Source organism: Zootoca vivipara, chromosome 10 (genome assembly GCF_963506605.1).
Source record: "Zootoca vivipara chromosome 10, rZooViv1.1, whole genome shotgun sequence".
Lineage (NCBI taxonomy): Eukaryota > Metazoa > Chordata > Lepidosauria > Squamata > Lacertidae > Zootoca > Zootoca vivipara.
The window spans coordinates 16,648,415-16,672,034 of NC_083285.1; the positions used below are offsets into that span (position 1 = coordinate 16,648,415).

Genomic DNA, 23,620 nt, shown 5'->3' on the forward strand with positions numbered 1-23,620 from the left:
GGCAAGCCATTAAGTTATCTGACTAACCCAAGTGTAGGCAAGCCGTGCTTGCAATTATTACTTTTATCCCTATTGCTGTTGGTTAAGATTCTGACAGGTTGTTAAGACGTCAATAATATCCCCAGCCCTTTCACCTGCAACGGCTTGGCTTTCTTTAGCTGCCTTGTGTTTCTTTCATTATGGGCACTTGCTCCACTTAATGAATTAGAAGGTAGATTTTTTTTTTTAGGTTGGCAATAATTCTTACACTTTGAATCTTTTTTTTAAAAAAAAAAGACGATGACGAAGAAGAAAAAATGTTTTGTTTTGTTAAGAAGGCATCATGACAGTTCTGTGTTTCTCCCTCCTTCTGGTACATTGTTAACGCTCAGTCGAAAGGTTTGGCTTGCTCTTCTGTATTTGAATCTGTGGCTGGGAGGGGGAGGACCCCCGTGGGGAACAGAGGTTTTTACCAGGCACTGGACCCTCCTACCAGTGAATGAAGAGACATGACCTGCACCTGCAGGATTAGGTGAAGCCACAGGAAGATCATTGGCAGTAGCATATAATTAGCAAGGAATTTTCCCTCTCTCTCTCTCTCTCTCTAAATCATCTTCATCCTACCAGGTTAACAAGTGATTAACCCCCAGGAAAAGAATCTGCTGTAGTTTACTCACTTGTTTTATACTCTTTCCCTTTTTTCTCTTGCCCGTGGTATTTGGTTACATGTGTTACAGTGACACACTAACCCTGTTACCATGCTTCATTTCCTGGGATTCTGCCTTAAGGCCTTTGTGTTTCCAGATTTCCAGCTTGCTGTGATAAAAAAGATGTCTATATGCTACCAAAAAATACCAGGCAGACCCAACATAGCTTTTCTCCCTTGAAACCGGGCAGCTGATCCACCGTGTCGTTTTCCCCAGCCATTTCTCAGACATTTGCTGAACCAAATTTACTTCCCGCTGTCCCTTCCTCACTGCCATCTAATCCTAAAGAATCACAGAGCAGAGTCTGTGATGCTTCCCGCATCTTCAAACTTTTCGCGATATGCCGAGTGTCAGTAGCAAATTGCTCTATAAAAGAATGACTTTAAGCTGGATTCTCCGTCTCATTGCCAGATGTGGCTGGCAGGGATAAGATGGTGTAGAGCTCACCTGGCCTCCCAGCTTCAGGATCACTGCCAGTTACCAACAGAGGTGAGGCACTGGGGAGGTCAGCAGGGTTGCCGGTGCAGTGGGAGAGTCAATTCGCTTCTTGTGCCACTGCTTTCACACTGTGCCAACCTCCCCGTTGCCTTGCCTCTCTCCCTCTCAGTAACTGGCAGAGACCCCAGCATTGGAAATCCATGCCTCCTTATTTATGTATGTGATGACAGCAGCAAGAATTCTGATAGCACAGAACTGGAAGACTGGAGAAATACCATCAAAGGAGCAATGGCAAGAGAAGCTGATGAACTATGCAGAGTTGGCAAAGTTAACAGATAAATTGTGTGGAAAAAGACAATAGTGACTTTGAAAAAGAATGGGAACCTTTTACATCATATTTGCAGGAACAACGAAAAATATAGAGTCATTGGCAGGATTTAAATAAACATTTGCAATTTTATTTATAAAAAAAACAAGAAACCCAATTGTATGACAATATAGAAGTACAGTGGTACCTCTACTTACGAATTTAATGCGTTCTGAACGCACATTCGTAAGTCGAAAAAAACTGAAAGTCGAATCCCAAAGGAATGCATCGGGAGAAAAAATTCATAAGTCGAAGCAACCCTATCTAAAAATTTGTAAGTAGAAAAAATCCTATCTAAACTGCATCCAAGATGGCGGACGGAGCTCCATTCGTAAGTAGAAACATTCATAAGTAGAGTTATTTGTAAGTAGAGGTACCACTGTATATATAAACAGCAGAATGTAATATGAGATGTAATAAACCAGGGATGGAAGCTGAGGGAAGTCAGCAGGGGAGGGGGGAATGAAATTTGAATGTAATGTAATGATTATAATCCCCCAATAAAAATATTATTATTATTATTATTATTATTATTATTATTATTATTATTATTTTAAAGGAAATCTATGCCACCTGGCCCTGCCCTACCAACTGGTACTAGCAGTTATTATGCCATTCAACCTACGGGTATGGGGCAGTATATAAATTCAATAAAAAATAATCATTCATATAGTCTACCTTGGTGGTATGTGCAAGGTTGTAGGCCCTAGCATGGCTTGAGCTGACAGAGTTTTGGCCGCTTGGACCAGCTCTTCCTGCTTCTCAGGGGTGCTGCATCCCATTTCACTGCCTGGGGCAAAACGGGAACATGCCTCTATGCCAGGCCGCCCTTCCCTGGGAAGCCAAAGGGGCGGCGACTCTGCGGCACCGGCAGTACTTCTCTAGTGGCAGCACTGCTTCCGTTGCCTGAGACGGCTGCTTCTACTTCCTCTTGTTTAAAATCCCATTGCCAATGGTTCCTACGAAATAACAGTACAGGCTTATAATGCTGGCAGGTGAGTGACAACCTTCCCCTTATCAGCAGCTTCTGTCCAGCTATGTGTTTTCCTTGGGTTGTGGCGCGGTATTTTGGGGCGATGGCTGCTGCCGATGTAGCAGCGCTGTCACCCAGCATGATGTTTTATGTATTTAATTTCAACAATTGCGGGTGGTACTGAGCTAACTTTTATTCAAGGGTTGACCCGCTGAAAGTTATGAACGTGACTAAGTTAGATCCATTCATTCCAGTGGGTCTGTTCTGGGTCTGCATTTCCACTTATTGCTTAACTTAAGCTTTTAAGAACTGTGTGATCAGGTTATCATTAAAAAAAAGATAAAGTAAGTTGAAATTAACTGTAAAATGAAGAAAATGCTTGCCAAAAATGCCTGCATGAAATTTATTAAGTCTCCACCAAGCACTTGATGTTCAACTGGAAGTGAGGTCACAAAATGTTCAACAGGAAGTGAGGTCACAAAATGTTCAACAGGAAGTGAGGTCACAACATGTCATTGGTCACAAAATTCCTGGTCTTGCAGAGCAGTGTAAGGTGTTGCAGCACCACAGAGTGAGCAAAGTATGCCAATAGCACAGAGGTTTTCAACCTTTTTGAGTCCACGGCTCCCTTGACCAGCTACATTCTTTCTGCGGCACCCCTGTGGGGCTCAGGAGCCCAGTTATGTCACCCCTTGTCTGCAGAGCTGGCAGAGCCTCTCACCTCTTTTCAAACACCCTTCTTTGTGGAGCGTTCCCTCAGCCGCCTCTCCTCTCTCTTTGGGAGGCAGAGACGCAACAGGGCATCAGAGGAAGGGCAGGAAGGAAAGAGGAACAGTGGCACCCCTGACCTTCATTCGAGGCACCCCAGGGTGCCACGGCATACTGGTTGAAAACTACTGCAATAGTGACCTTTGCACTCTGTATTTGCACTCCCTTTGTGAGAACTCCAGTCCATAAGTGGACAACCCACTAGCTTGCAGACAGGCACACTCACAATTCTATTCTCTGTTTCCCCTTTCCAGTTTTGCTCGATAACTATAAATCCCTTTATGTTGACATGGCTGCAGAAATATATTTTGTCTCCTTAATTCTGAAATAAATAATCCTACGCCGGTTAACAAAGCAGCTTGTCAGATCTTAGACTTGCAAGTCAAATGGCTCTGTTTGAGAAGCACTTTTCAAATAGTGCCTTTAAAAAGTTTCCAGTGACTTAGATAGTGTATCTTAAATATTTGAAAGTGCCGTAGATCTTTTTGTTTAAAATGCACTCCTTAAGTAAATATTCATAAAACGGAGTTTTAATGGCTCTTAATTAGCTGTTTAATCCAGCTTCATTAGCTTTATAAAGGAGAACTTAACCACTGTAGTTCTTTGGAGAATCATTCGTGTTTATCGAGGCATGTATAGACAGTGAGTAAAACTATTTAAAAGGAAAATTAGATATTTTTTTCCAGCAATTTATCAGAGATAATTACCCTGTGTACACTGGAAGGGGGGAGAAAGATAGTGTTTTAAAGAACTGTAATTCTAATTGGTAAATGTCACCAGCTGTTGCAGTTATCATTCTTGTGTATATTCTTCTAATGATTAGAGTCTCATGCTACAAGCTACATGAAAATATATTCACTAGGTGTGAAATTCCCATATGTCACAAATTAGGTAAACATTTCCAAGAAAAAGGGAGAAAGATTGCTAATGGGAATTCCCCCCCCCAAAGAATCGACTGCTTTCAGACTATCTCTTTTTTTAAAAAGAAAAAACAACAACAACTAACTTGAAACCAAATATGTATGTTTCACTAAAGATATTAAACAGAAATTTGTTGGGAAGAATTGCTCCTCAACATAATACTAGCTCCCAAACTCTTTTCATTTCTGATGCTGATCACAATTTGGTTTCGTTTTTCCTCCTTGTGAAATCCCCCGAAAACATTGCTGTAACGTACATAATGTTGAAATACTGCTACACCTTCAGTTTAAATTAGGGTTGCCATATTTCAAACAGTGAAAACCTGGGCTGGACAGAAAAGTTGTTGAGCTTTTATTGGCCAAAGTTCTTGAGCTTCTTAGGCAAATCAAGATTTAAAAAAATGAGGTATTTTAATGCAAAAATGATACTTATTAGATATGCCACGTTCTATACAAAGCACAAAAAGTGCCATTGTCCTCCTCTCAAGAGAGGTTGTGACATAATTTGGGGGTTTTTTCCCCGATGTGCTGAAATAGGGCATAGCTGCCAAGTTTTCCCTTTTCTCGCGAGGAAGCCTATTCAGCATAAGGGAAAATCCCTTTAAAAAAGGGATAACTTGGCAGCTATGAAATAGGGACCTCATTAAAAGTGTTGAACACAGAGTGCTCCTGATTCCTTTAGTCATGGTTAAGAGAGTAAGCTATGAGATACCCTCCCCTCTCCTCTTCCTGGCTTCCCCCCGACTGGAGTTAACTATGGTTACATCAGAGCATTAAACCATGGCTAAAGCTAACCAGTATTTGCACTAAAGCTTCCCAGCATACCCTGTTAATCAGAGTTAATAGTTAAGAACAATGTTGACTTAAGCATTAACATAGTTAAAAGTGTAATTGGAAAGAGGAACAACTGCAAAGACCCACAATCCAACAACAACAACAACAACAACAACAACAACAACAACGTATTAAATACATGACAAAGCATCAAACATTAAAAACTTCCCTAAACAGGGCTGCCTTCAGATGTCTTCTAAATGTCAGATAGTTGTTTATTTCCTTGACATCTGGATGGGAGGACATTCCATAGGGCGGGCGCCACTACAGAGAAGACCCTCTGCCTGGTTCCCTGTAACCTCACTTCTTGCCGTGAGGGAACCACCAGAAGGCCCTCAGAGCTAGACCTCAGTGTCCAGGCTGAACGATGGAGGTGGAGATGCTCCTTCAGGTATACTGGTCTGAGGCCATTTAGGGCTTTAAAGGTCAGCACCGACACTTTGAATTGTGCTTGGAAACATACTGGGAGCCAATGTAGGCCTTTCAAGACCTATGCTATGTGGTCTTGGCGGCCACTGCCAGTCACCAGTCTAGCTGCCACATTCTGGATTGGTTGCAGTTTCTGGGTCACCTTCAAAGGTATCCCCACAAAGAGTGCATTGCAGTAGTCCAAGCGGGAGATAACCAGAGCATGCACCACTCTGGCGAGACAGTCCATGGGCAGGTAGGGTCTCAGCCTGCGTACCAGATGGAGCTGGTAGACAGCTGCCCTGGACACAGAATTAACCTGCACTTCCATGGACAGCTGTGAGTTCAAAATGACTCCCAGGCTGCGCACTTGGTCCTTCAGGGGCAGTTACCCCATTCAGGACCAGGGAGTCCTCCATACCCACCTGCTCCCTGTCCCCCCAAAACAGTACTGTCTTGCCAGGATTCAACCTCAATCTGTTAGCCGCCATCCATCCTCCAACCGCCTCCAGGCACTCACAGAGGACCTTCACCGCCTTCACCGACCTTTTAACCATTTAAGGTGTGATACACCCACCTTGTCTCAATCATGGTTACTGGTTTTCAGAAGGAATTTGAAAACGTTCCTGTTAATCCAGGCATTTGATGACTGGACACCTTTCTTGGCAATCTTGAGATTATTGAATGAGAGAACATTTTTTGACCGTTTTAACTGTTTTAGAGGTGTTTAACTGTAACTGTGTTTAGAATACTTCTTTAAAAATAGCTTGCTGTGAATGTGTTTGACGCCGTGGACCCTTTCAGAAGGAAGGGTGGGATACCAACAACAACAACAATGGTTTTTTCAGCCAGAGCTCACCGGAACTCAGTTCCGGCACCTCTCAGGTGGGCACCATTGCCATTATAAGAGGCTGCCAGTTCTGTAGGCGAGGGATGACCTAACTGGGCTCCTGAGCACCACAGGGGTGCTGAAGAAAGAATGTAGTTGGTCAAGGAATCCATGGACTCAAAAAGGTTGAAAACCTCTGCCCTAGGGTCTTCATCCTGCCAACACTTTGAAACTTTTCAGGTCAGGCAAGTGAAGAAATAATGAAAGCCTGTTGAATTCGCCTAAAGTTTCTCCTCCAAACTACCGTATGTTACAGTATGTGAATTCCTCAGTCTCAAACTTTGTTGATTCCAAGACCAACCTGGGGTGGGGCAGGGAAGGAGGGAGAACAGTAAAAAGTACCGTGTGTTTTCTTGACTTGTAATGTATCCATCTTTTGTTTTCATATCCATGCTATGCTACTATACATCCAGACTGCAGACCACAACTGTGTATGTATGGATGAGTAAATATAATGGACTTTAATATATATATTTTTCATAGTATTGCGCATGAAACGTCTCATGGTATTTATAGAATCCTTTTCATTCACAATCAAATTATGGCATTTTCCTCCCACTACCGTGCACTGCTATGTTTTTCTTTTTCTTTCCGTATGATTGCCTCTGTGTGTCAGCACCTGCAAAATACACATCTGGAAAGAAAATATATATCAGTGACACTTGGAACATGCATTATTGTATTCATTGGGAGGTGGGGGTGGGGAGGGAAGCTCTTTGAAAACAGACCAGAGTCTGCTTCTGTTAGAAGAACCGGACTCCATGTTCACCAAATTTGAATTCCAGACCTGCTGTAAATTTCTGTCAAATCTGATACGGATTTTGGATGAGACAAAACAATGTGCATATGTGCATGTTTTTATTCTCATTATTATTTGTATAAATGTGTTTTTATCTGAAGAATAAGATTTATCACACAATGCAAGTTATACCTCTGTGGTCTTTCCTCCTGCCCCCACCCCCAATCTTTCTTTCTCTCCCCCTCTCACAGAAACCGGGGATGGATCTAGCAGACACTTACATAACGTTTGTTCGTCAGAACCAAGACATACTTCGTGATAAGGTCAATGAAGAAATGTACATAGAAAAGCTGTTTGATGTAAGTAGCTGTCTGAATCTTAAGTGGTCTGTCTTGAATATTACGAGCTGCTCTTTCGGGCTGCAACTGCAGAGCAAGATGCTTGTTTTTGTTGGTTATTGACGCGTTAATAAAGCAGCCTTAACTATTCTATACCCAAGAGGTATACTGGTTGACAAAAATTTAATATAAAGATACTAGGGCTATGCTGTCATTGTAACTTCACCCTATCTTAAAAGAGAGAGAGAGAGAGCTGCCACAAAATAGAGGGTCTTGGGAACTCTGAAATATTGCTTTTCCTGATGGTGGTGGTGGTGGTGATGGTGATGATGGGATGTTTTGGTGAATCCTCTCTGCCCTCTGATCTTAAATAGATGAAATTATCACAGTGGTTCACATAACTGATTGCTATATCCTATGCTGGTCCAAGCAGGGCAAATCCATTCTGCTTTTCTCTCTATCAGCTGTCAATAGTTCCCTTCCAATAGTACGTGGCCAGATATCCAGTATGTGGGGCTTTAGATGAAATATCTTTTAGATGGTATGTACATGAATTGTTCTCAGTTTGGTCATCTCCTTCCAATCTCTCCTAAACCGTGTGCTTTGCACAAGCCCATTGTGTATGTTTATTCAGAGCCTCTTGCCCCCCCCCACCTACAGCTGAAAAACTGCCCCCAGATTGGCTTGCAAATAGAATTAAGACGGTCCCTGCCCTCAGACTCACAATCTAAAAACCACAGCACGTAAGGATATGGGACGAGGATGTGGGAAACTAACTCGCGGGCTAGTTCTTAGTTCTTGCAATGGCCGGCTGGAATGGCAACATTTTGTGAAGAAGAAGAAGAAGAAGAAGAAGAAGAAGAAGAAGAAGAAGAAGAAGAAGAAGAAGTTGCTGCTGGTGACTCAGCAGAGCCAACAGATTCTTCCTGTGCTCACCTATCCCCCTTTGCTGTAGTCTGAGAGTTTGGCCGCAACTAGATAACAGTTGAGACACTCATACTTCAGACTTGCACTTTGGATTTCCATGGATGGGTGTCCCTCCTGGATGTCACGAGTGCTCACACGAAGATGAAACTCCTAAATGTCATACCTGCCAAGTTCCTGCCAGAAAAATAAGGGATCAGCAGACCGGAAGTAGTGCTGCCGCCATTCTGGAACTGGCCGGAGCAGCATTGAAAGTCGCTTCTGAGCATGCTCCGCCCAGTTCCAAAATGGCCACCGTGCCAGAAATCACTTCTGCGCATGTCCAGAGACTCCAGACATACGCAGAAGGAGCCTCCCCCGGCCGGTAAGTAAATTTGGGGGGGGGAATCTGTTTCCAGCTGGGAACGGCTGGAAAAACGGGGGTTTCCCGGGGAATACGGGAGACTTGGCAGCTATGAAATGTGAGTCCACCTTTCACTTTCAACATTCCCTGCCTTGCTGTCCATCCCTCCTGCTCTGTCTTTGCATTGTCGTCCTCCTAATGCAAAGTGGCCACAGACACACTTTCAGTGTAGAGCTCTGTAAACTGCCCTGTGATCTTCGGATGAAGGCCAGTATGCAATTTTTTTAAAAAAGCATAAATAAATGAGCAACCTCTTGAACCATCTACACATATATGCTTGCACTGGTTTGTACAGGCCGTTCTTCTGTGATCTATTTCCTCGAGGTGTTGCAAACTTCAGCCCCTCGACTCTCCCCACTGAGAGCTGTGATCCCGATATTTTTTTTAAAAAAATAGTTTTATTAAAGTTTTTGGGGGTTGCAAAACAGGTAAACAGGGAAAGGTATCACCTATCATCTCTACTTTGAAGTGATGGAGTCTTTTTCACAGTTCATTTACATTTAGTGAGAGACACTTTGGTCATAGACATCTTTCAGCTGAGGGGAAAGAGGGGGAAGATGTTATTTTGCTCTGTTGTGTATAGTGTTGGGGTTTGTGTCAGCATCATGTGGGTTGGTCCTTTGTTTATATATATATTTATTTATATTGATATTGCAAGAGATTGGGGGTCCAGAGCTTGGTTGGTTGCATTCAGTTGATTGCAGTATGGCTTTTTGCAGGGGGGGGGGGGCGGGGAGCTAGGTTGTTGGGTTGTTGGGTCAGGTTAGCCAGATTTATTTGTGTGCTGTTGGGGGGGGGATAGATTGTCTCATAGTGCTGTGTATGTGATAAGTATGAAGGCTTGTTCGTGTGCTAGTCAAAGTTTGTTGGTTTGTTGGTTAACTTCTCTATAGGTGTCAGGCTTTGGGGAATTGGCTTCCTCCCCCATGGCAGTAAATAAAAGGATCAAATGAAAGGAATGCCTTACCAGTTAGATTCTTTAATCATCACAGTGAAAGATCAAAGAACATGTCTACCTAGAAATGGTGGTGCTCCCAGTTAAGGATTACTCCCCCATTCCATCCCAATTAATCTACATCACTCCTACATTTTGTAATCTGAGCTTGTACCCTCTGTGCTTTCTGTTCTAACACATTCTGAGCTCTTCGTGTTTTTGGAGAAGGGGTGAATGCTGTCCAGAGACTGTGAATCTGTTAACTCTCTCTCTCTTCTAGTATTTCTTCTGCTAGCTGTTCCCCATCCAGTATTCCCCAGCTTCTGCCTTCTGAACTATGTCCCTCTGCAAACCACTGTTCCAAATCTATACTGTCTTCCTGCTCCTGAGAAGATTCAGGATCAGGGGGAGGGGATGGCTCCCACCATTCTTCCTCAGTGCAGCCCTCCTCAGCATGGTCCCTGACAATGGGGCGGTTTCCCATACATTTTGGTACCAGTGGTCTATGTTCACTCCAGGAAATCTCCAAAATGACAAAACAGGCAATAGAAGCAACCCCAGAACTAGCCCTATTAAATATCTTCCAGGACAGCAACATACGACAAGGAACTCATAAGTCACTTGCTCTCAGAAGCTAGAAATATCATAACTGTGATCCCATTTTGTGTGTATTTAGAGCACTGAGCACATCAGTCTGGGCAAGCCCAGACTCCTCTAGCACATAGCTGCCAAGTTTTCCCTTTTCTCACGAGGAAGCCTATTCAGCATAAGGGAATTTCCCTTAAAAAAGGGAGAACTTGGCAGCTATGCTCTAGCAGCCTCTCCTAAGATTGTTGGAGAAGTCTACCTTCCTTCTGCAGTTTACTATGGTCAGTTCCTGCACCGGGTCTGAATTCGCTTTACCATTTGCCACAGCAGTGGATCTTTATTTATGTTCCATCTCCACGGCATTTTAGAAAGCTTTTCTGGCAGTTTCGTTTAATTATGCAAGTTGCCGCAAATGTTTTCACAACAGCGATTCACAGCCTTTGCGGTGACACTTCGCTTGCGGTAGTTTGCGGAAGGTCTCGCTTCGCAAGACTCTCCGGTGCGGGTATGTCGTGTCGCCATTTGTCGTCTGTTAGTTTGACTGCTCGAAAGGAACTTGACTTTAGTGCTCAGTCCCTTTCCTTACAGACACTTCCGAGCGGTTCTAAAGTTATTTTTGAAAAGTATCATCTGTTTTAATAAGCTAAGTGTTAATATGTGTGAAGGAACGGTTTTTATTTATTTATTTGCGAAAGCTACGATGCCTTGCAGAGGTAAAAAGGGAGGGGGGAAACAACCCCATCCTTCCAGCTGGCATTTTTACAAAGTACCAGAGACATATTAGCAACTTCTGCATCAGTTTGGTGTTGCAGCGGGATCTGCAAGCATATGGTTCATTTCTTAGGCTTTCTGCCTGCTTGCACTGTGATTTCTCTCTCTCCAAATGTTTAAAAATTAGATAGGAACCTTGATAGAGATTTCAGTGGGCATTGGGCCAGATCCATAGCACTTGCTCCTGCAATGTACTGAGCACTGATTCTGTGCTAAAATACATTTTTTAAAAAAACACAGGCATATAAAATGGCACCCAGTAGTTGGGAAAGTTAAGCTGCTCTTGTTTTTCTGTACAGTACACATCTAATAATTCACTGGATCATCCCCAATGCTTTAACAAAGATTTTGGGCTCTGCCATCGCGGAGCTCAATCAAGTCTGCAGATTAGGAAGACTTGGATTTCTTCCATTTTTAAACCATTCTCCTTCAGTTGACGAGGGGGAGGATAAATTCTTTTACCATCTTTGACGAGATTTGGATAAATTCTTTTACCGTAGGTAGTTTGCAAGGGCGGACATGGATGGGGTTTATGATTGTCCTTTCATTCTACAAATTGTCTCTCTGGTGGTCTTTGTTCTTCTTCAGCTTTCCTAGGGTTTCCAAGCTTCCAGAAAACCCCATGATGCCCTCAGATGGACTTTCCTAGAATCACAGGGAGCTGGGGAGGCTGTCTACCACGCTGCTTATTGTTTTTCTGAGTGAATTATTTTTCCTTTCCAAACAAATTGGCGCATAAAGGGTTTTTTTTGGGGGGGGTAAGCAAAAAGAAAGGTTTTCCTTAAAGAAAATCACCAAGGACACTGATATCGGCTCCCTCTCCAACTTCCCATGCTTAAATGGAAGCCCAGGAGAAGACACCAGGAGTTAACTCCTCTCATGGGGCCTTTTCAGATCAGGAAATGTATGTGGGCAAGAAAGAAAGGGAAAGAAAAACACAAACATCATTGTTGTCCACCTTGTGATGACAAGGTAAAGTCAGCCCCACAACACAGAAATCAGAAAGGCATTCTAAAGCACCCCGTAATTGAGTCAGGCACAACTTTTTCAGGAGACAGAAGATGAACTGAGGGACACAATCTGCTAATTTCTTTCTTTTCCATGCCTATTTTTTATTTTGAATGTTAGCATCTCATGACCTCATTTCTGCACAATCATGCACTTGCTCAAATCAGTAAGGAAGACCTCATGAAAAGTTTTTTTGAAGAAATGGTTTGACTGGATAAGCTGAATACAAGAGAAACAGAAAGCACTGCTCTTCGATATACTGTAATAATATTGGTTGTTGGGCTTCCTCAGCGTTTGTTACGCCGTAACTCTGCTGGAATCAACAACTGTGACTTTGATTTGTGTTGGCAACCAAGGAGTATTGCTGCTATGACCAGAAAAGAAGTTGCAAGTATGCCTGTGGAGTTAACACCGAAGTGAATGGGTTTGTTCCAAAACAAGTACAAATTCAGTTCCTGTTTTTTCTTCTTCTACAAATAGCCTCTATACCTAATAATAGGCTTCTATGAAGTATATATGTTAGGTAATAAAGTAGCACTTAATACTATCTAAGTCACTGGCCAATAGGGTTGCCATACGTCTGGAATTTGCAGAGACATATCCAGAATAAAGCAGCGTCCAGGTGGAAATCAGCTAAATGTCCGGGGAAATCCGGACATATGGCAGCTCGTGTCGGCAGTGTCGTTTTTGCTGGTTTTCCTCAGAAATTGCTCAAAAACGTCCAATTTCGTTTCTGTCTGGATTTTTACTTTTTGAAACATGGCAACCCTACTGGCTTAGGTTGCCCATAATGACAAACCATTGTTTAGTACTTTATGGGAAAGAATCTGTACCTCTTTCCCTACCCCCTCCTCTGACTTTTGCTTTGATATTTGTTTTATCTTGTTCAATCAAGCCAGGATCAAACTTTTCAGGGCCTGCCCAAGTCTCATGTCTTGCAGCACGAAACTATAGTCTAGCATTACATGTCAAACAGACCATTGACTAAATTGACTCACATGCCAGAGTTATTAGGACAAGTCCCTAATGTGGGGCCTGGCCACTCCTGAAGCAGTCTAGCTTGCGTGAATGAGTCACTGCAATCACATAGAACTTCCACCTTAAGTCAGACAAACAGGGCTTTCCAGTAGATGGAGTTTACCTGTTCAGCAGTGAGATGCCATGGTGGAAGCTAGGAGGCGATTGGGGAGGGAATAGGAAAACATAGATCAGGTAACGGTCTTTGTGCTGGACCACAGCCTTCTGGTGTTGATTCTTACCTGGGACTTGCAAGCTGCTGGCATCATCCTGTATGGGTCTGGATCTCTGAATGTGCCCAGCAAAGACCATGCCTATTAACTGCACTTACTAAGCAGCAAGAGAACTCACAGGAGGAAGGAGCACACTGTTCTCTTCCCTCCTTCTCTTCCCCCTTAACTAACCCTCTCACCCACCAGCTCCATCCTCTGCACAGGGAAGAGCTGGTTTGTAGCCAAACTCCTATGAGCCATGGTGAGGAAAAAACAGCTTTTAGGCTTTTCTTTATTGGGGCCAGGCATTAAAGGGCAACTCATCTTTACATGGGCATTTAAATGGGGTGGGAAGGAGGAGAGTCACGCTCTATTCACCCCTGGCTACAAACTAAATTATGCTAGACTTCCCTCCCAAAGGAGCTGAGGCAAGTGTCATCCTTGATGGGCTTTAGGTGGGCAGTGAAAGCATATTTATTCCATGCGACTTCTAATCTATGGCTGTTTTAACTGTGTCCGTTTTGGCTTGTATCCAATGTGGTGCTAAGTCAGCGTCCCATCAGCACAATAATTCCCGCTTGCACAAGAGGACTTCCCCCTCACCCTCCAGAAATCTGCTCTGGGTGGCTGGGATAAAGCCCAGGACAGATGCCGGGGTCCTGTGTCAGGGATAAGGGGGGAGGAATCCCATTGCACAAGCCAGAATCCTTATGCATACTTAGCACTGCATTGGATGCAAGCCTCCAGTTTAAAGTTTTTAGTTTTAACTATAACTTTGGTTACTTGGTTGTGTTTTTTTGCTTGGGGGTTTTACATGATCTACTTCAGCAGCCCACGTTAGGGCTGAAAAGTGGCCTAAAAAGTAAACATTTGAGTTGCCTGGCTCCAAAACAGTACTCTCTAAAATCCATGGAACTGGGCTAAGAAATTGCTATGGATCTGTTGCATCGCACTGGAGAACTCAGTCCCCTGTGCTTTTTTAAAGGGCTTTTGTTGTAGCTATTGGCAAACCGACACCTCCAATTGTGAAAGCCGTGTCGATGTGCTTCGGCTGTCTCTACAACACACACTGTGACAGCAGTTTTTATCTTGCCACTTTCTCCTCCACAATAACAGCGGTAAGAGCTCTCTCACAAAGCTCACCCTAGTTGGTTAAACACAGATTCACATTCCTGGGTGAAATATTAACAATGCGCCACCATCTCTACCTGTTCCTATGGAGTTTTAATTGGCATTCGGCTTAGTAAATGAGATGCTAAAGTAAACGACTTAAAAAATAAAATTAGCTGGTGTTAACCTGGTCATGTGGCAAAGGTGAATGTTGCTCATTAAAAATGTTATTTCTGTGGTAAACATGCTTTCTGATCCACATATATGCTTCTTTCCCTGAAATAATAATGCTTCTTCACATTTCTTTGGGTTACATATCAGTTTGACATATTGTCATTTGTACAATAAATAGGAAGATAATGTCTGTTATGAAAAGGAGAGGAGGTGTCAAGTAAAGTAGAAGAATGCTATTTCTTGCAAGTCTTGGGTGCTCTACATTTTTTTAAAAAGGGATCTCTGTGGGCCCACCAGATGTGTGTTTAATTTACAAAAACGAAAGTGCAGTTTCAGGCTCTTGGAATAGTTAAGGCATTGCTAATTAATGTCACGCGATAATGAGTGATGCTTAGTGATGCTGGATCCGACCCAAGTCCATCAGTCATAGAATCATAGAATTGTAGAGTTGGAAAGTACCCCGAGGGTTACTTAATGCGACCCCCTACAATGCAGGAATCTTAGCTAAATTATACATGACAGGCATCCCCCTTACGCACAATAGACTCTCGTGTGTGACCACGTATTCGCACGGCATCGGGAAATAAACTCTAACCAGAAATTGTGTGTGTGAGAGAGATGGAAAGTCCTCGTGGCTTGCAAGGAGACCCTCCCCAGAGCCCCAAGAGGAAGTCAGCCAAAAGTCAAGAAGAAAATGATGCATGGGAACATTCTTCTTATAGCTGGTCTAATAGGAAATGACTGTTGATCCACCTGTGGACTGTTGGCTGCCTTCTGTCGAGCTGGACAGAAATGATGCTGGTAATAATATATAGGTTTTGAAACCACCTTAGTCAAGAAGAGCAACTTGCCCAATTGCTGTAGGCCTTGTTTCTCAGCCTCTTTCTTTTTGCATGTTTTCAGCTTGCAAAATGAAGCTTATTTTGAATATAAATTGCATCAAAAGATATTGAAACCAAGTTGGTGGATGTACTGTACTGCATGTATTCTACGGTTGTCCATCCTAACCATAGAAAGCATGGATTCACCAATCTCGATTATCACAAAATGGACTTAGAATGTATGGGTTGGAAGTATAAGAGATAGATTCCAATGAAATACAGAGGGAGAGGGAGGGGGGAGAGAGAGGGATATATATAATTACAGTGTAATAATTGAGCACAAGTTGTCCCTTTCTTTCTGCCCAAGCTTTCAAATGTGGCCAATGGAGTTTTCTTCCATTTGGAGGGTCAACCTACACTACTAACTTTGTCCTGATTAAACAGCTGTTTTGCAAAAGCTTAGTGTGATCATGGCTTCATTTTTTCCAGTAGTTGCAATCACAGAAATTGCTGCTGGCTCTCCACATGTTCACGCTAGCTAGTCTCCATGCAGTCATACATATGAATACGTAGAAAAATCCAACCGTTCAAATTGGCTCTTAGTTTAAATGCAGCCCCTGCAACACGTTTGGTCAGAAACTTTGTCGCTAAGCTGTGTACGTCTTTTGAGTACCTCCAGTGATCCCCTCCTCCATAGTCCATTTCCATGTGTAACCCACCCTATCTCTAGGGATTGGAGTAGTTAACAGTATGCCCAATTAAAATGTGAAATACCATATGCCCAGAATAGATTAAAGGAACTCTGCAGCTGTTGAACCTCAGGCCTTACGACACACTTGAAAACCTAAAAGAATCATCATATTTCTGGAAAATATTCTTGGCTTGGTTGAGTTTCCAAAAGGCAAGGGCCAGCCACAAGAACACTTCTCTAAACTCCCTTGCCTTGCTGTTCCAACTTTGAAGCTGCACATCTGAGTGCCAAGATGTTAGTAGCTTGTGGGAGCAGGACCAGTGCGGCCTTCCCAAAAGATCTTGTTCAAATGTTGGCCAGGGGGGGTTGGGGTAGCTACGCCATTTAAGCAACTTAAAAGCTGCCCCCGAGAATGGTCCTTTCCCTTCCTCACTACTACTACTACTACTGCTACTAGGTAAAGGGGCCCCTGACCATCAGGTCCAGTCATGTCCGACTCTGGGGTTGCGGCGCTCATCTCGCTCTATAGGCCGAGGGAGCCGGCGTTTGTCCGCAGACAGCTTCCGGGTCATGTGGCCAGCATGACAAAGCTGCTTCTGACGAACCAGAGCAGTGCACGGAAACGCCGTTTACCTTCCCGCCGGAGCGGTCCCTATTTATCTACTTGCACTTTGATGTGCTTTCAAACTGCTAGGTGGGCAGGAGCTGGGACCGAGCAACGGGAGCTCACCCCGTCGCGGGGATTCGAACCGCCGACCTTCTGATCAGCAAGCCCTAGACTCTGTGGTTTAACCCACATCGCCACCTGGGTCCCTCTACTACTGCTACTACTTCTCCTTTAATCAGCTTCACTCAGTTCACTTCTGGGTGCTGGGTGAAATTGAGAGGCGGTTTCTCTGCTACCAATATATTACTGCCATTGAATGCTAAATCTCTGCCTAAGAACATGCCTCATGTTGCACATAAGGAAGGAGTTGGTAAGAACGTTCTCTGTGACCTAGAGTTTAAGCTGGCAGAATCCCTTGACTCTGAAGGACTGGAGCGACCAATGCATGTAATCTGCTATTTTTGTTGGTTTTGACTTTCTCTGACCTTTGTTTTGTAGTACAAGCAATGCTTTCATGTCGAAGGCAGTCGTATGTGAACGGCACTCTTGACTTGGTCATAACCATTCCTTGATGTGCATTTTAATGTTTATTTTTTTGCATCCAATGAAACAGATGGTTCCGTGATTTGGGGGTATAACAACAATCTGAATTGAATGCTAATAACATTTACCACATTTCAGCATTTCCCTGTCGAAGGCTAACGCAGGCTCTGTGATGCGCAAGAGGCTGCTTGGTGGGAAAGGGTTTCTTTTTCCGAAGTTTGTGGTGTCAGAATGGAGATCTGCGAGCATTTGTTCTCGGTCTTAAGTAAGAAAATACGATGTGCATTACTTCTGCATTCTGCCCTTCCTTCAAGGAACTTGCTGGTTGGCCACATGGCAGCCTATGGTGCATTTTAAGAGCCCACCCAAGACTGAGCTATGTACATATGGAGATTTATTACATTGAATGGTAACATCCTGCCACTGTGGCCTGGACTCTCATAACTTATCTATGTCATGTTTGAATGTTTGTTTGTATTTTGCCATCAATATTTTTGGTACTGCTGTGGTTTCAATAACACTTTTCTGTCCTGTTGAAGTCTGTTTTAACTCTGTCCTAATAATTCACACTTAGTATTCATTGCCATAATTCAGTGTGTGTGTGTGTGTGTGTGTGTGTGTGTGTAGTTTCTCCCACTCTTTCAAGATACAAACTTCAGCTTTCAAAACAGCTCGTTCTCAGATTACAACCTTGTCAAGTGAGTTTCAGCACATCACCTTCCATTTTGCCACGTTAAATTATCGTTTTCAAGTTTGGGGCTTTGACGCTCTCTCTCTTTCTCTCTCTCTTTTTAAAGCAAGCTCTCCTTTTGATCTCGATTCTATGCCAGAACATCTCCTGCAAGTTGAGACTGGGCTAGTGAGCTCTTAAAAGTCCTCTTCCTGAATCGAAAGCCTGCATGAGAATGAAAATCTGGGGAAATTGGAGAGAAGCGTGACTAACTCCCTCGAGGAGCTTCACGAGACAATGCATTGTAGCTTGTTGAGCTGCGTATTTCTTTGATAAGTCAAAATAATCTTTGAGAAATATGTGGACTTCTGCTATCAGGTTTCGAGAAGCTCGGAAGGAACACAACCGTCACTTGGCACAAAGCCAGGAAGAGACATTTTTTGCCTGGTGCACCTGGGCATATGCAGCAGGTCTGGTAGAATCAGCTAATTAACAACACCGGCTTAAACAGGCACCTCATCTGGCAATGTAGTTAGTTGCCTGATGGTGCTCAGCAGGACTTGGTAGTGCTTTTTTTATTTCTCTATCCTAATGGTCTGCTGCCCACCTAATTTCGCCTTATTGTCAAGCCACTACTTACCGCAGCTTGAGGCCCTCCCAGGAGGCTAAATTATTATCAAAGGATTAGGGAGATGTAGCCTTGCAGCTCTGACATTTCTGATTACTTGTCTATGCCAGAACACTAATTAGCTGTGACTAATTAAGAAAAATGTCCCTGCCATAGAAAACCATTTAAAAGAACTGAGAAGTAGAAAAACAATTCCAAAGCGGAGCACTGCTCAGATTTTGCTGATGCTCTGTACATTTCTAGTGAGCTTTAAACTCACCTTTAATTGTGCCTTTTTTTCCTTTCTTTTTTTGTCCCGCATGGGTAACAAAAAGCCCCTTCATATAAGAATCGATCAGAGGTTTTCCCCGTCGTTGGGGGTGGGGAAATAATTGCCTCCTTTTGAACGTTCTTTTGTAGCATCAGGTTTACCCCCATACGGCATGAAAGAGCAAATCTTGTAAATTTCCAAACACGTTAACAGGCTGTTGTGGGAGAAGGCGCCTCGCACGCAGGCGTGCATGTGCACAGATGCACACACACACACACACACACACACACACACACACACACACAAAGTGCAGTCCACCCAGTGCTGCTGAGAACAGCCACCTTTCATCTCAGTGGGGTTTGGATTGGTCCCTCACAAGCCTTATTAAAATAAGTGGAGGTTGTGCAACCACAGGGCTTGATGAATTGCTCTCTCGGTCAATCACCTTTGAAATGTGCTTAAAAACCATCAAAATATTTCAAGTAAGGGCTAATAAAGACTTCCTCTCCTCGAGAATATTCACTGCCTTTCAACAAACGGAACTCGTCAGAATAAAATGGAATAATAATAATAATAATAATAATAATAATAATAATAATAATAATTGTATACCACCTTTCATCTGAAGATCACAGGGCGGTTCACAACATTAAAATACAAAATGAGAACACAATATACATAATAAAAACAGGAGCAAAAAAAAAACCAATATCCCTTAATAGTGCCTACAGAAGTTCTAGAGGATAGCAGCCCAACTCTTTATTTTACTTTTCAATGGTGACACCATCATAGGGAAGATATAATTCTTGGACCAGCTGGTCCTGCTAGACCCTGAAAGGTAGGAGAGAGGGAAGCACTGTATGATGATGATGATGATGATGATGATGGTGGTGATGGCTGCTCCCAACAACAAAAAATAGTAAAACACAATACTATAAAACTAGTTCATACTCTTACACAGTTATGTGCACTTTAAAATAATTCCTTATTATACTCAACTTTGCCATAATAGTTTCTGCCCTGTGTCCTGCCCTCCAAAGTGAAGTGGTTTGTGTTTAGAAGGCTTGTGATGGTTCGAGCCAAGTTGATTCTATAATCTCCCCCCCCCAAAAAAAATGGCTATGTGGGAAAGAAGAACAGTCCAATGAGGACTAAGCATACTCTAGTCACAGGCTGCCAACTGAATATTGTGGGTGGGAGAGAAAGTAAAGCGAGGGAATGGATTGGGATTTCCTGAAAAGAAGGCATCGTTCACCAACTGAACCTTGAAAAGGAACATTCTGCATTGTGATTTCCTGTTTCTGGCTTCCACTTGTTTTGTTTTATGAATCACTGAATTGCCTCTGCAGCTTTTACATAGCTCTCAGCCTACCAGTGCTGCTTAAGTCTGTTCATGCTGCTTAAACTTCACTTGCTCAGTCTTTCAACATTCATCTCATAAGAGATTGCCATTTACTTTCCCCATTTATGCCATTCCCCCCCCCCTTAATTTAAGGTGGTTTCAGGAGATTGGGAGTATGGCCAATAGCTTGGCGATATAAGCATTGTTTATATTTCTTATGCCTTTGATTTGGAACTGTTTTTAATTTTGCTACCCGGCCAGAATTGGTTATACATTTATATATTTTCATTTATTTATTTAACTCGTTTCTATTGCACCCTTTAGCCAAGATGGCTCCCAGAATGGCTTTAAAAAAGTCAGTACCAAGACAGTTCCTGTCCTCAGTCTTACAGTCTAAGACAGGGGTCCCCAAAGTAAGGCCCGGGGGCCAGATGCGGCCCAATCGCCTTCTCAATCCGGCCCCCGGACAGTCCGGAAATCAGCGTGTTTTTACATGAGTAGAATGTGTCCTTTTATTTAAAATGCATCTCTGGGTTATTTGTGGGGCATAGGAATTCGTTCATTTTTTTTTCTTTCAAAATATTGTCCGGCCCCCCACAAGGTCTGAGGGACAGTGGACCGGCTCCCTGCTGAAAAAGTTTGCTGACCCCTGGTCTAAGATATGACAAACGAGGAAGAAGGAAAAGGACGGAGGAGACGTTCTTAAAGTCGCTATAATGTGGTTACACAGTTTTGTCTGTGCAGATTCTCGGTGTCCTGTTGGGGTCCAAATGTGGGTTAGCTAGCCCAGATAGGACTCTTTCCCCCCTGTCTCTTTGTTCTTCCTTGTACCACTGTGGTGACAAAGCTCTCAGGCCAAGAACCCACAAGGATGATTTTCTCTGACACATCCTACGTTGAGTCATGATTCAATCAGCAGGTTGCACCTTTAGAATGAATCCTGCCACTTCCTCTTCACAAGCCTAATCATGTCATTGGCCTGACATCTTCAAACTTCCCTAGTTCTGAGGAACAATGATCCTCCAAACAATGGAAAAGTCTATATGTTGCATCCTGATAAAGAATTGCTAAGGTGTATGTTTTTTACATGAAGAGTTCCTGTCCAGTAAAACAACATTTTTCCCATGAGTCCTGTGCATTTTATAAAGATCATTCAAAAATGACATTGTAACTAACACAGAGTAGTATTTTAAAACGTGATGGTTTCTATCAGCAATTTTCAGATTTAATATATTCATTTTGATTTAAAGTTTGAAATCAATTTTTACAACAAAATGAAGTTTTAAAGACTTAGTTTAGTATTTTTTTAAAGCTTTGATTAGAAATGTCTGTTTTACAGTCTGCGCATGGGGCAACAGTAATTAAAATGCTTTCCGTAATATTTCACAATTCCAAGGTGCTTTACAACTATTTCTGTAGCATTGCAAAACATCGGCATTCTATAGCGATATTGTGAAGTATCAGAATTTTGTAGTATATTTATACTGCATCATAGGGTTTGAGCATCACAGGTTTCAGCGTAGTTAATTGAACACCATTTTATAAACAAACCTACATTTTCTTTAAAATATTTAAGTGACCCTCAAGTACAACCAAAAATGTTGATTTAAAGCACCCTAGAAATGCTGGCAAGGGGCTTCATATCTTTGTCTTAAAATTAAACAAACAGTCCACATGTCATTAGGAGTAAGCAGAAAAAAGTGGGTAGTTCACAATTATAAAGAACTTTTATCAAGGGGGATTTTAAAAATGGTATTTCACCTTACTCAGATCAATGGGCTATATCCAGCCGTAATAGCTCTGAAACTGTAGGTGAATCAGTTGGAGAGTGTTAACTGGGACTGCTGCCTCCTCGTTCTGTGCAGTCAGGAAAAATCAATAGGATCTCTACCATTTGGATTGTCTTAGGTCATATTTTTTTTCCACCATGAAGTGCCAAGCGCAGGCACCATTGAGGGTTTATTGATTTCTGCATGTACTGTAAATATACACACATTTAATCAGCAGGAGAAGCTCACAGTTTCTAAAGACAAATATGTACTACTTTACCGGTGTGCTGCTTGTATGTGTTACCTAGTTCAGAGAGAGAGAGAGAAAGAGAGAGAGGGAGAGAGAAAGGGGGAAAGCCTGCCAGTATTCATAGCAGCAGCTTTTTCATTTATGGAAGTCTTTACGGAGAAACATAATTCTTACAAAGATACCAGAGAGTGGTGGTGGATATAATCATAATTCTGTCTTAATAGCAAACTTGGGTGGGTGAATGCCAGCTGGAATGGACCCAAACTGAGGTCAATAAGAGACTAGATGGAGGTTGTATGATCAGAACCCGGAGGTATGCAGAAGTAAAAATGTTTCTGGTGTTGATTTTTACAAAACAGAAAAGGGTGGGGATATATATATATCAACAGGCACACACACACACACCGTTTCCCTATTTTCCAGGGACAGTCCTGGATTTACAGAAGCTGTCCCAGGTTCTGATTTGATCCAAAAGAGGCAACACATAGACCGACGAGTAAAGGGGAAAATATATATGTCTTTATAAACTGCAGCAAAGCAATAGATTGTACAGCTGACTATTGCTTCGCTGCAGTTTATAAAGACATATATTTTGCCCTTTACTCGTCGGTCTACGTGTTGCCTCTTTTGGAACAGGTTTGAAGTTTGCAACATGGGTTCATTTACTTAGTGCCAGGTTCTCATTTGACACTGGAATGTCCCGCTTCTTCTTAGGGCATCCCTATTTTCATTGGAGAAATGTTGGAGGGTATGGAGTTATCCAACCCCCAAGCCATCTGAAGGCTTTTAATGTTTAATGTTTTACAGTATTATGTTTTTATATGTGTTTTATATATGGGCAACCCAGCTGGCGTATAGATAGTAAAATTGTTGTTGTTGTTCTCCTACTTTTATCGGTGGAATGTTGGAGGGTATGTATCAATGAATGTTGAACATGCCTGGTGTCCTCACGGAGCCATGGAATATTGACTGTCAGCAGAAAAAGAAAAATGTTCCCCTAGGAGAGGCTGGAAGGTGAATTCCTCGCAGCTTATAGTATCCCAGAGCTTGAAGGCCTGGCTAGCTGGCTGGCATCCAGAAGGTCAGAACTCCTGTTCTGGGGAAAAGATGCACTGCACTGCAACACAGTGTTGCAGATCTAACAGTAAACAGTGGCAGAAGGGGATGTCCCACCATTAGGGTAGCCAGTCTTTCCACTCTTTCCAGCACATGTTTGATTAAGAAATGTAATATGACATAGGTTTTTTTATTTTTTTAAAAAAAGAATAGCTTCCATAGCTATTACTGGTTTAGGGTGACCATTTATGCATCACACAAAAAAAGGGTGCTAATTTGCAGGTGATATTGCTATGCATTTAGACATAGATACTATAACTGAAATGGAAATATGCATTGCTCCCAGGTGACCTGAGTGTGCTCAGACTGCTGCCTGGCACCTAGTGTTGGTGGGCAACGTCAAGGGCCGCCACTCGAGTTCTGTATCTTTTCTTTTATATATATTTTATTTATTTGCATTTCAAATACAATTCAAAATTGTCACGTATTCTG

The 23,620-nt window shown here is 42.6% G+C and overlaps 1 protein-coding gene across 8 annotated transcripts in view; it reads left to right on the plus strand.

Moving 5' to 3' along the window:
* The window catches only part of CADPS2 (calcium dependent secretion activator 2), a 327,080-nt gene that overhangs the window by 284,917 nt on the left and 18,543 nt on the right, over positions 1 to 23,620 (plus strand). For 5 of the 8 annotated variants that reach the window (XM_060279570.1, XM_035128678.2, XM_035128683.2 and 2 more), the window contains 2 exons: positions 6,697 to 6,714; positions 7,274 to 7,381. In XM_060279570.1, coding sequence (XP_060135553.1) covers positions 6,697 to 6,714; positions 7,274 to 7,381 — 126 coding nt within the window. The remainder of the gene's footprint in view (positions 1 to 6,696; positions 6,715 to 7,273; positions 7,382 to 23,620) is intronic. The other 3 variants (XM_035128680.2, XM_060279572.1, XM_035128685.2) reach the window with 1 other exon arrangement.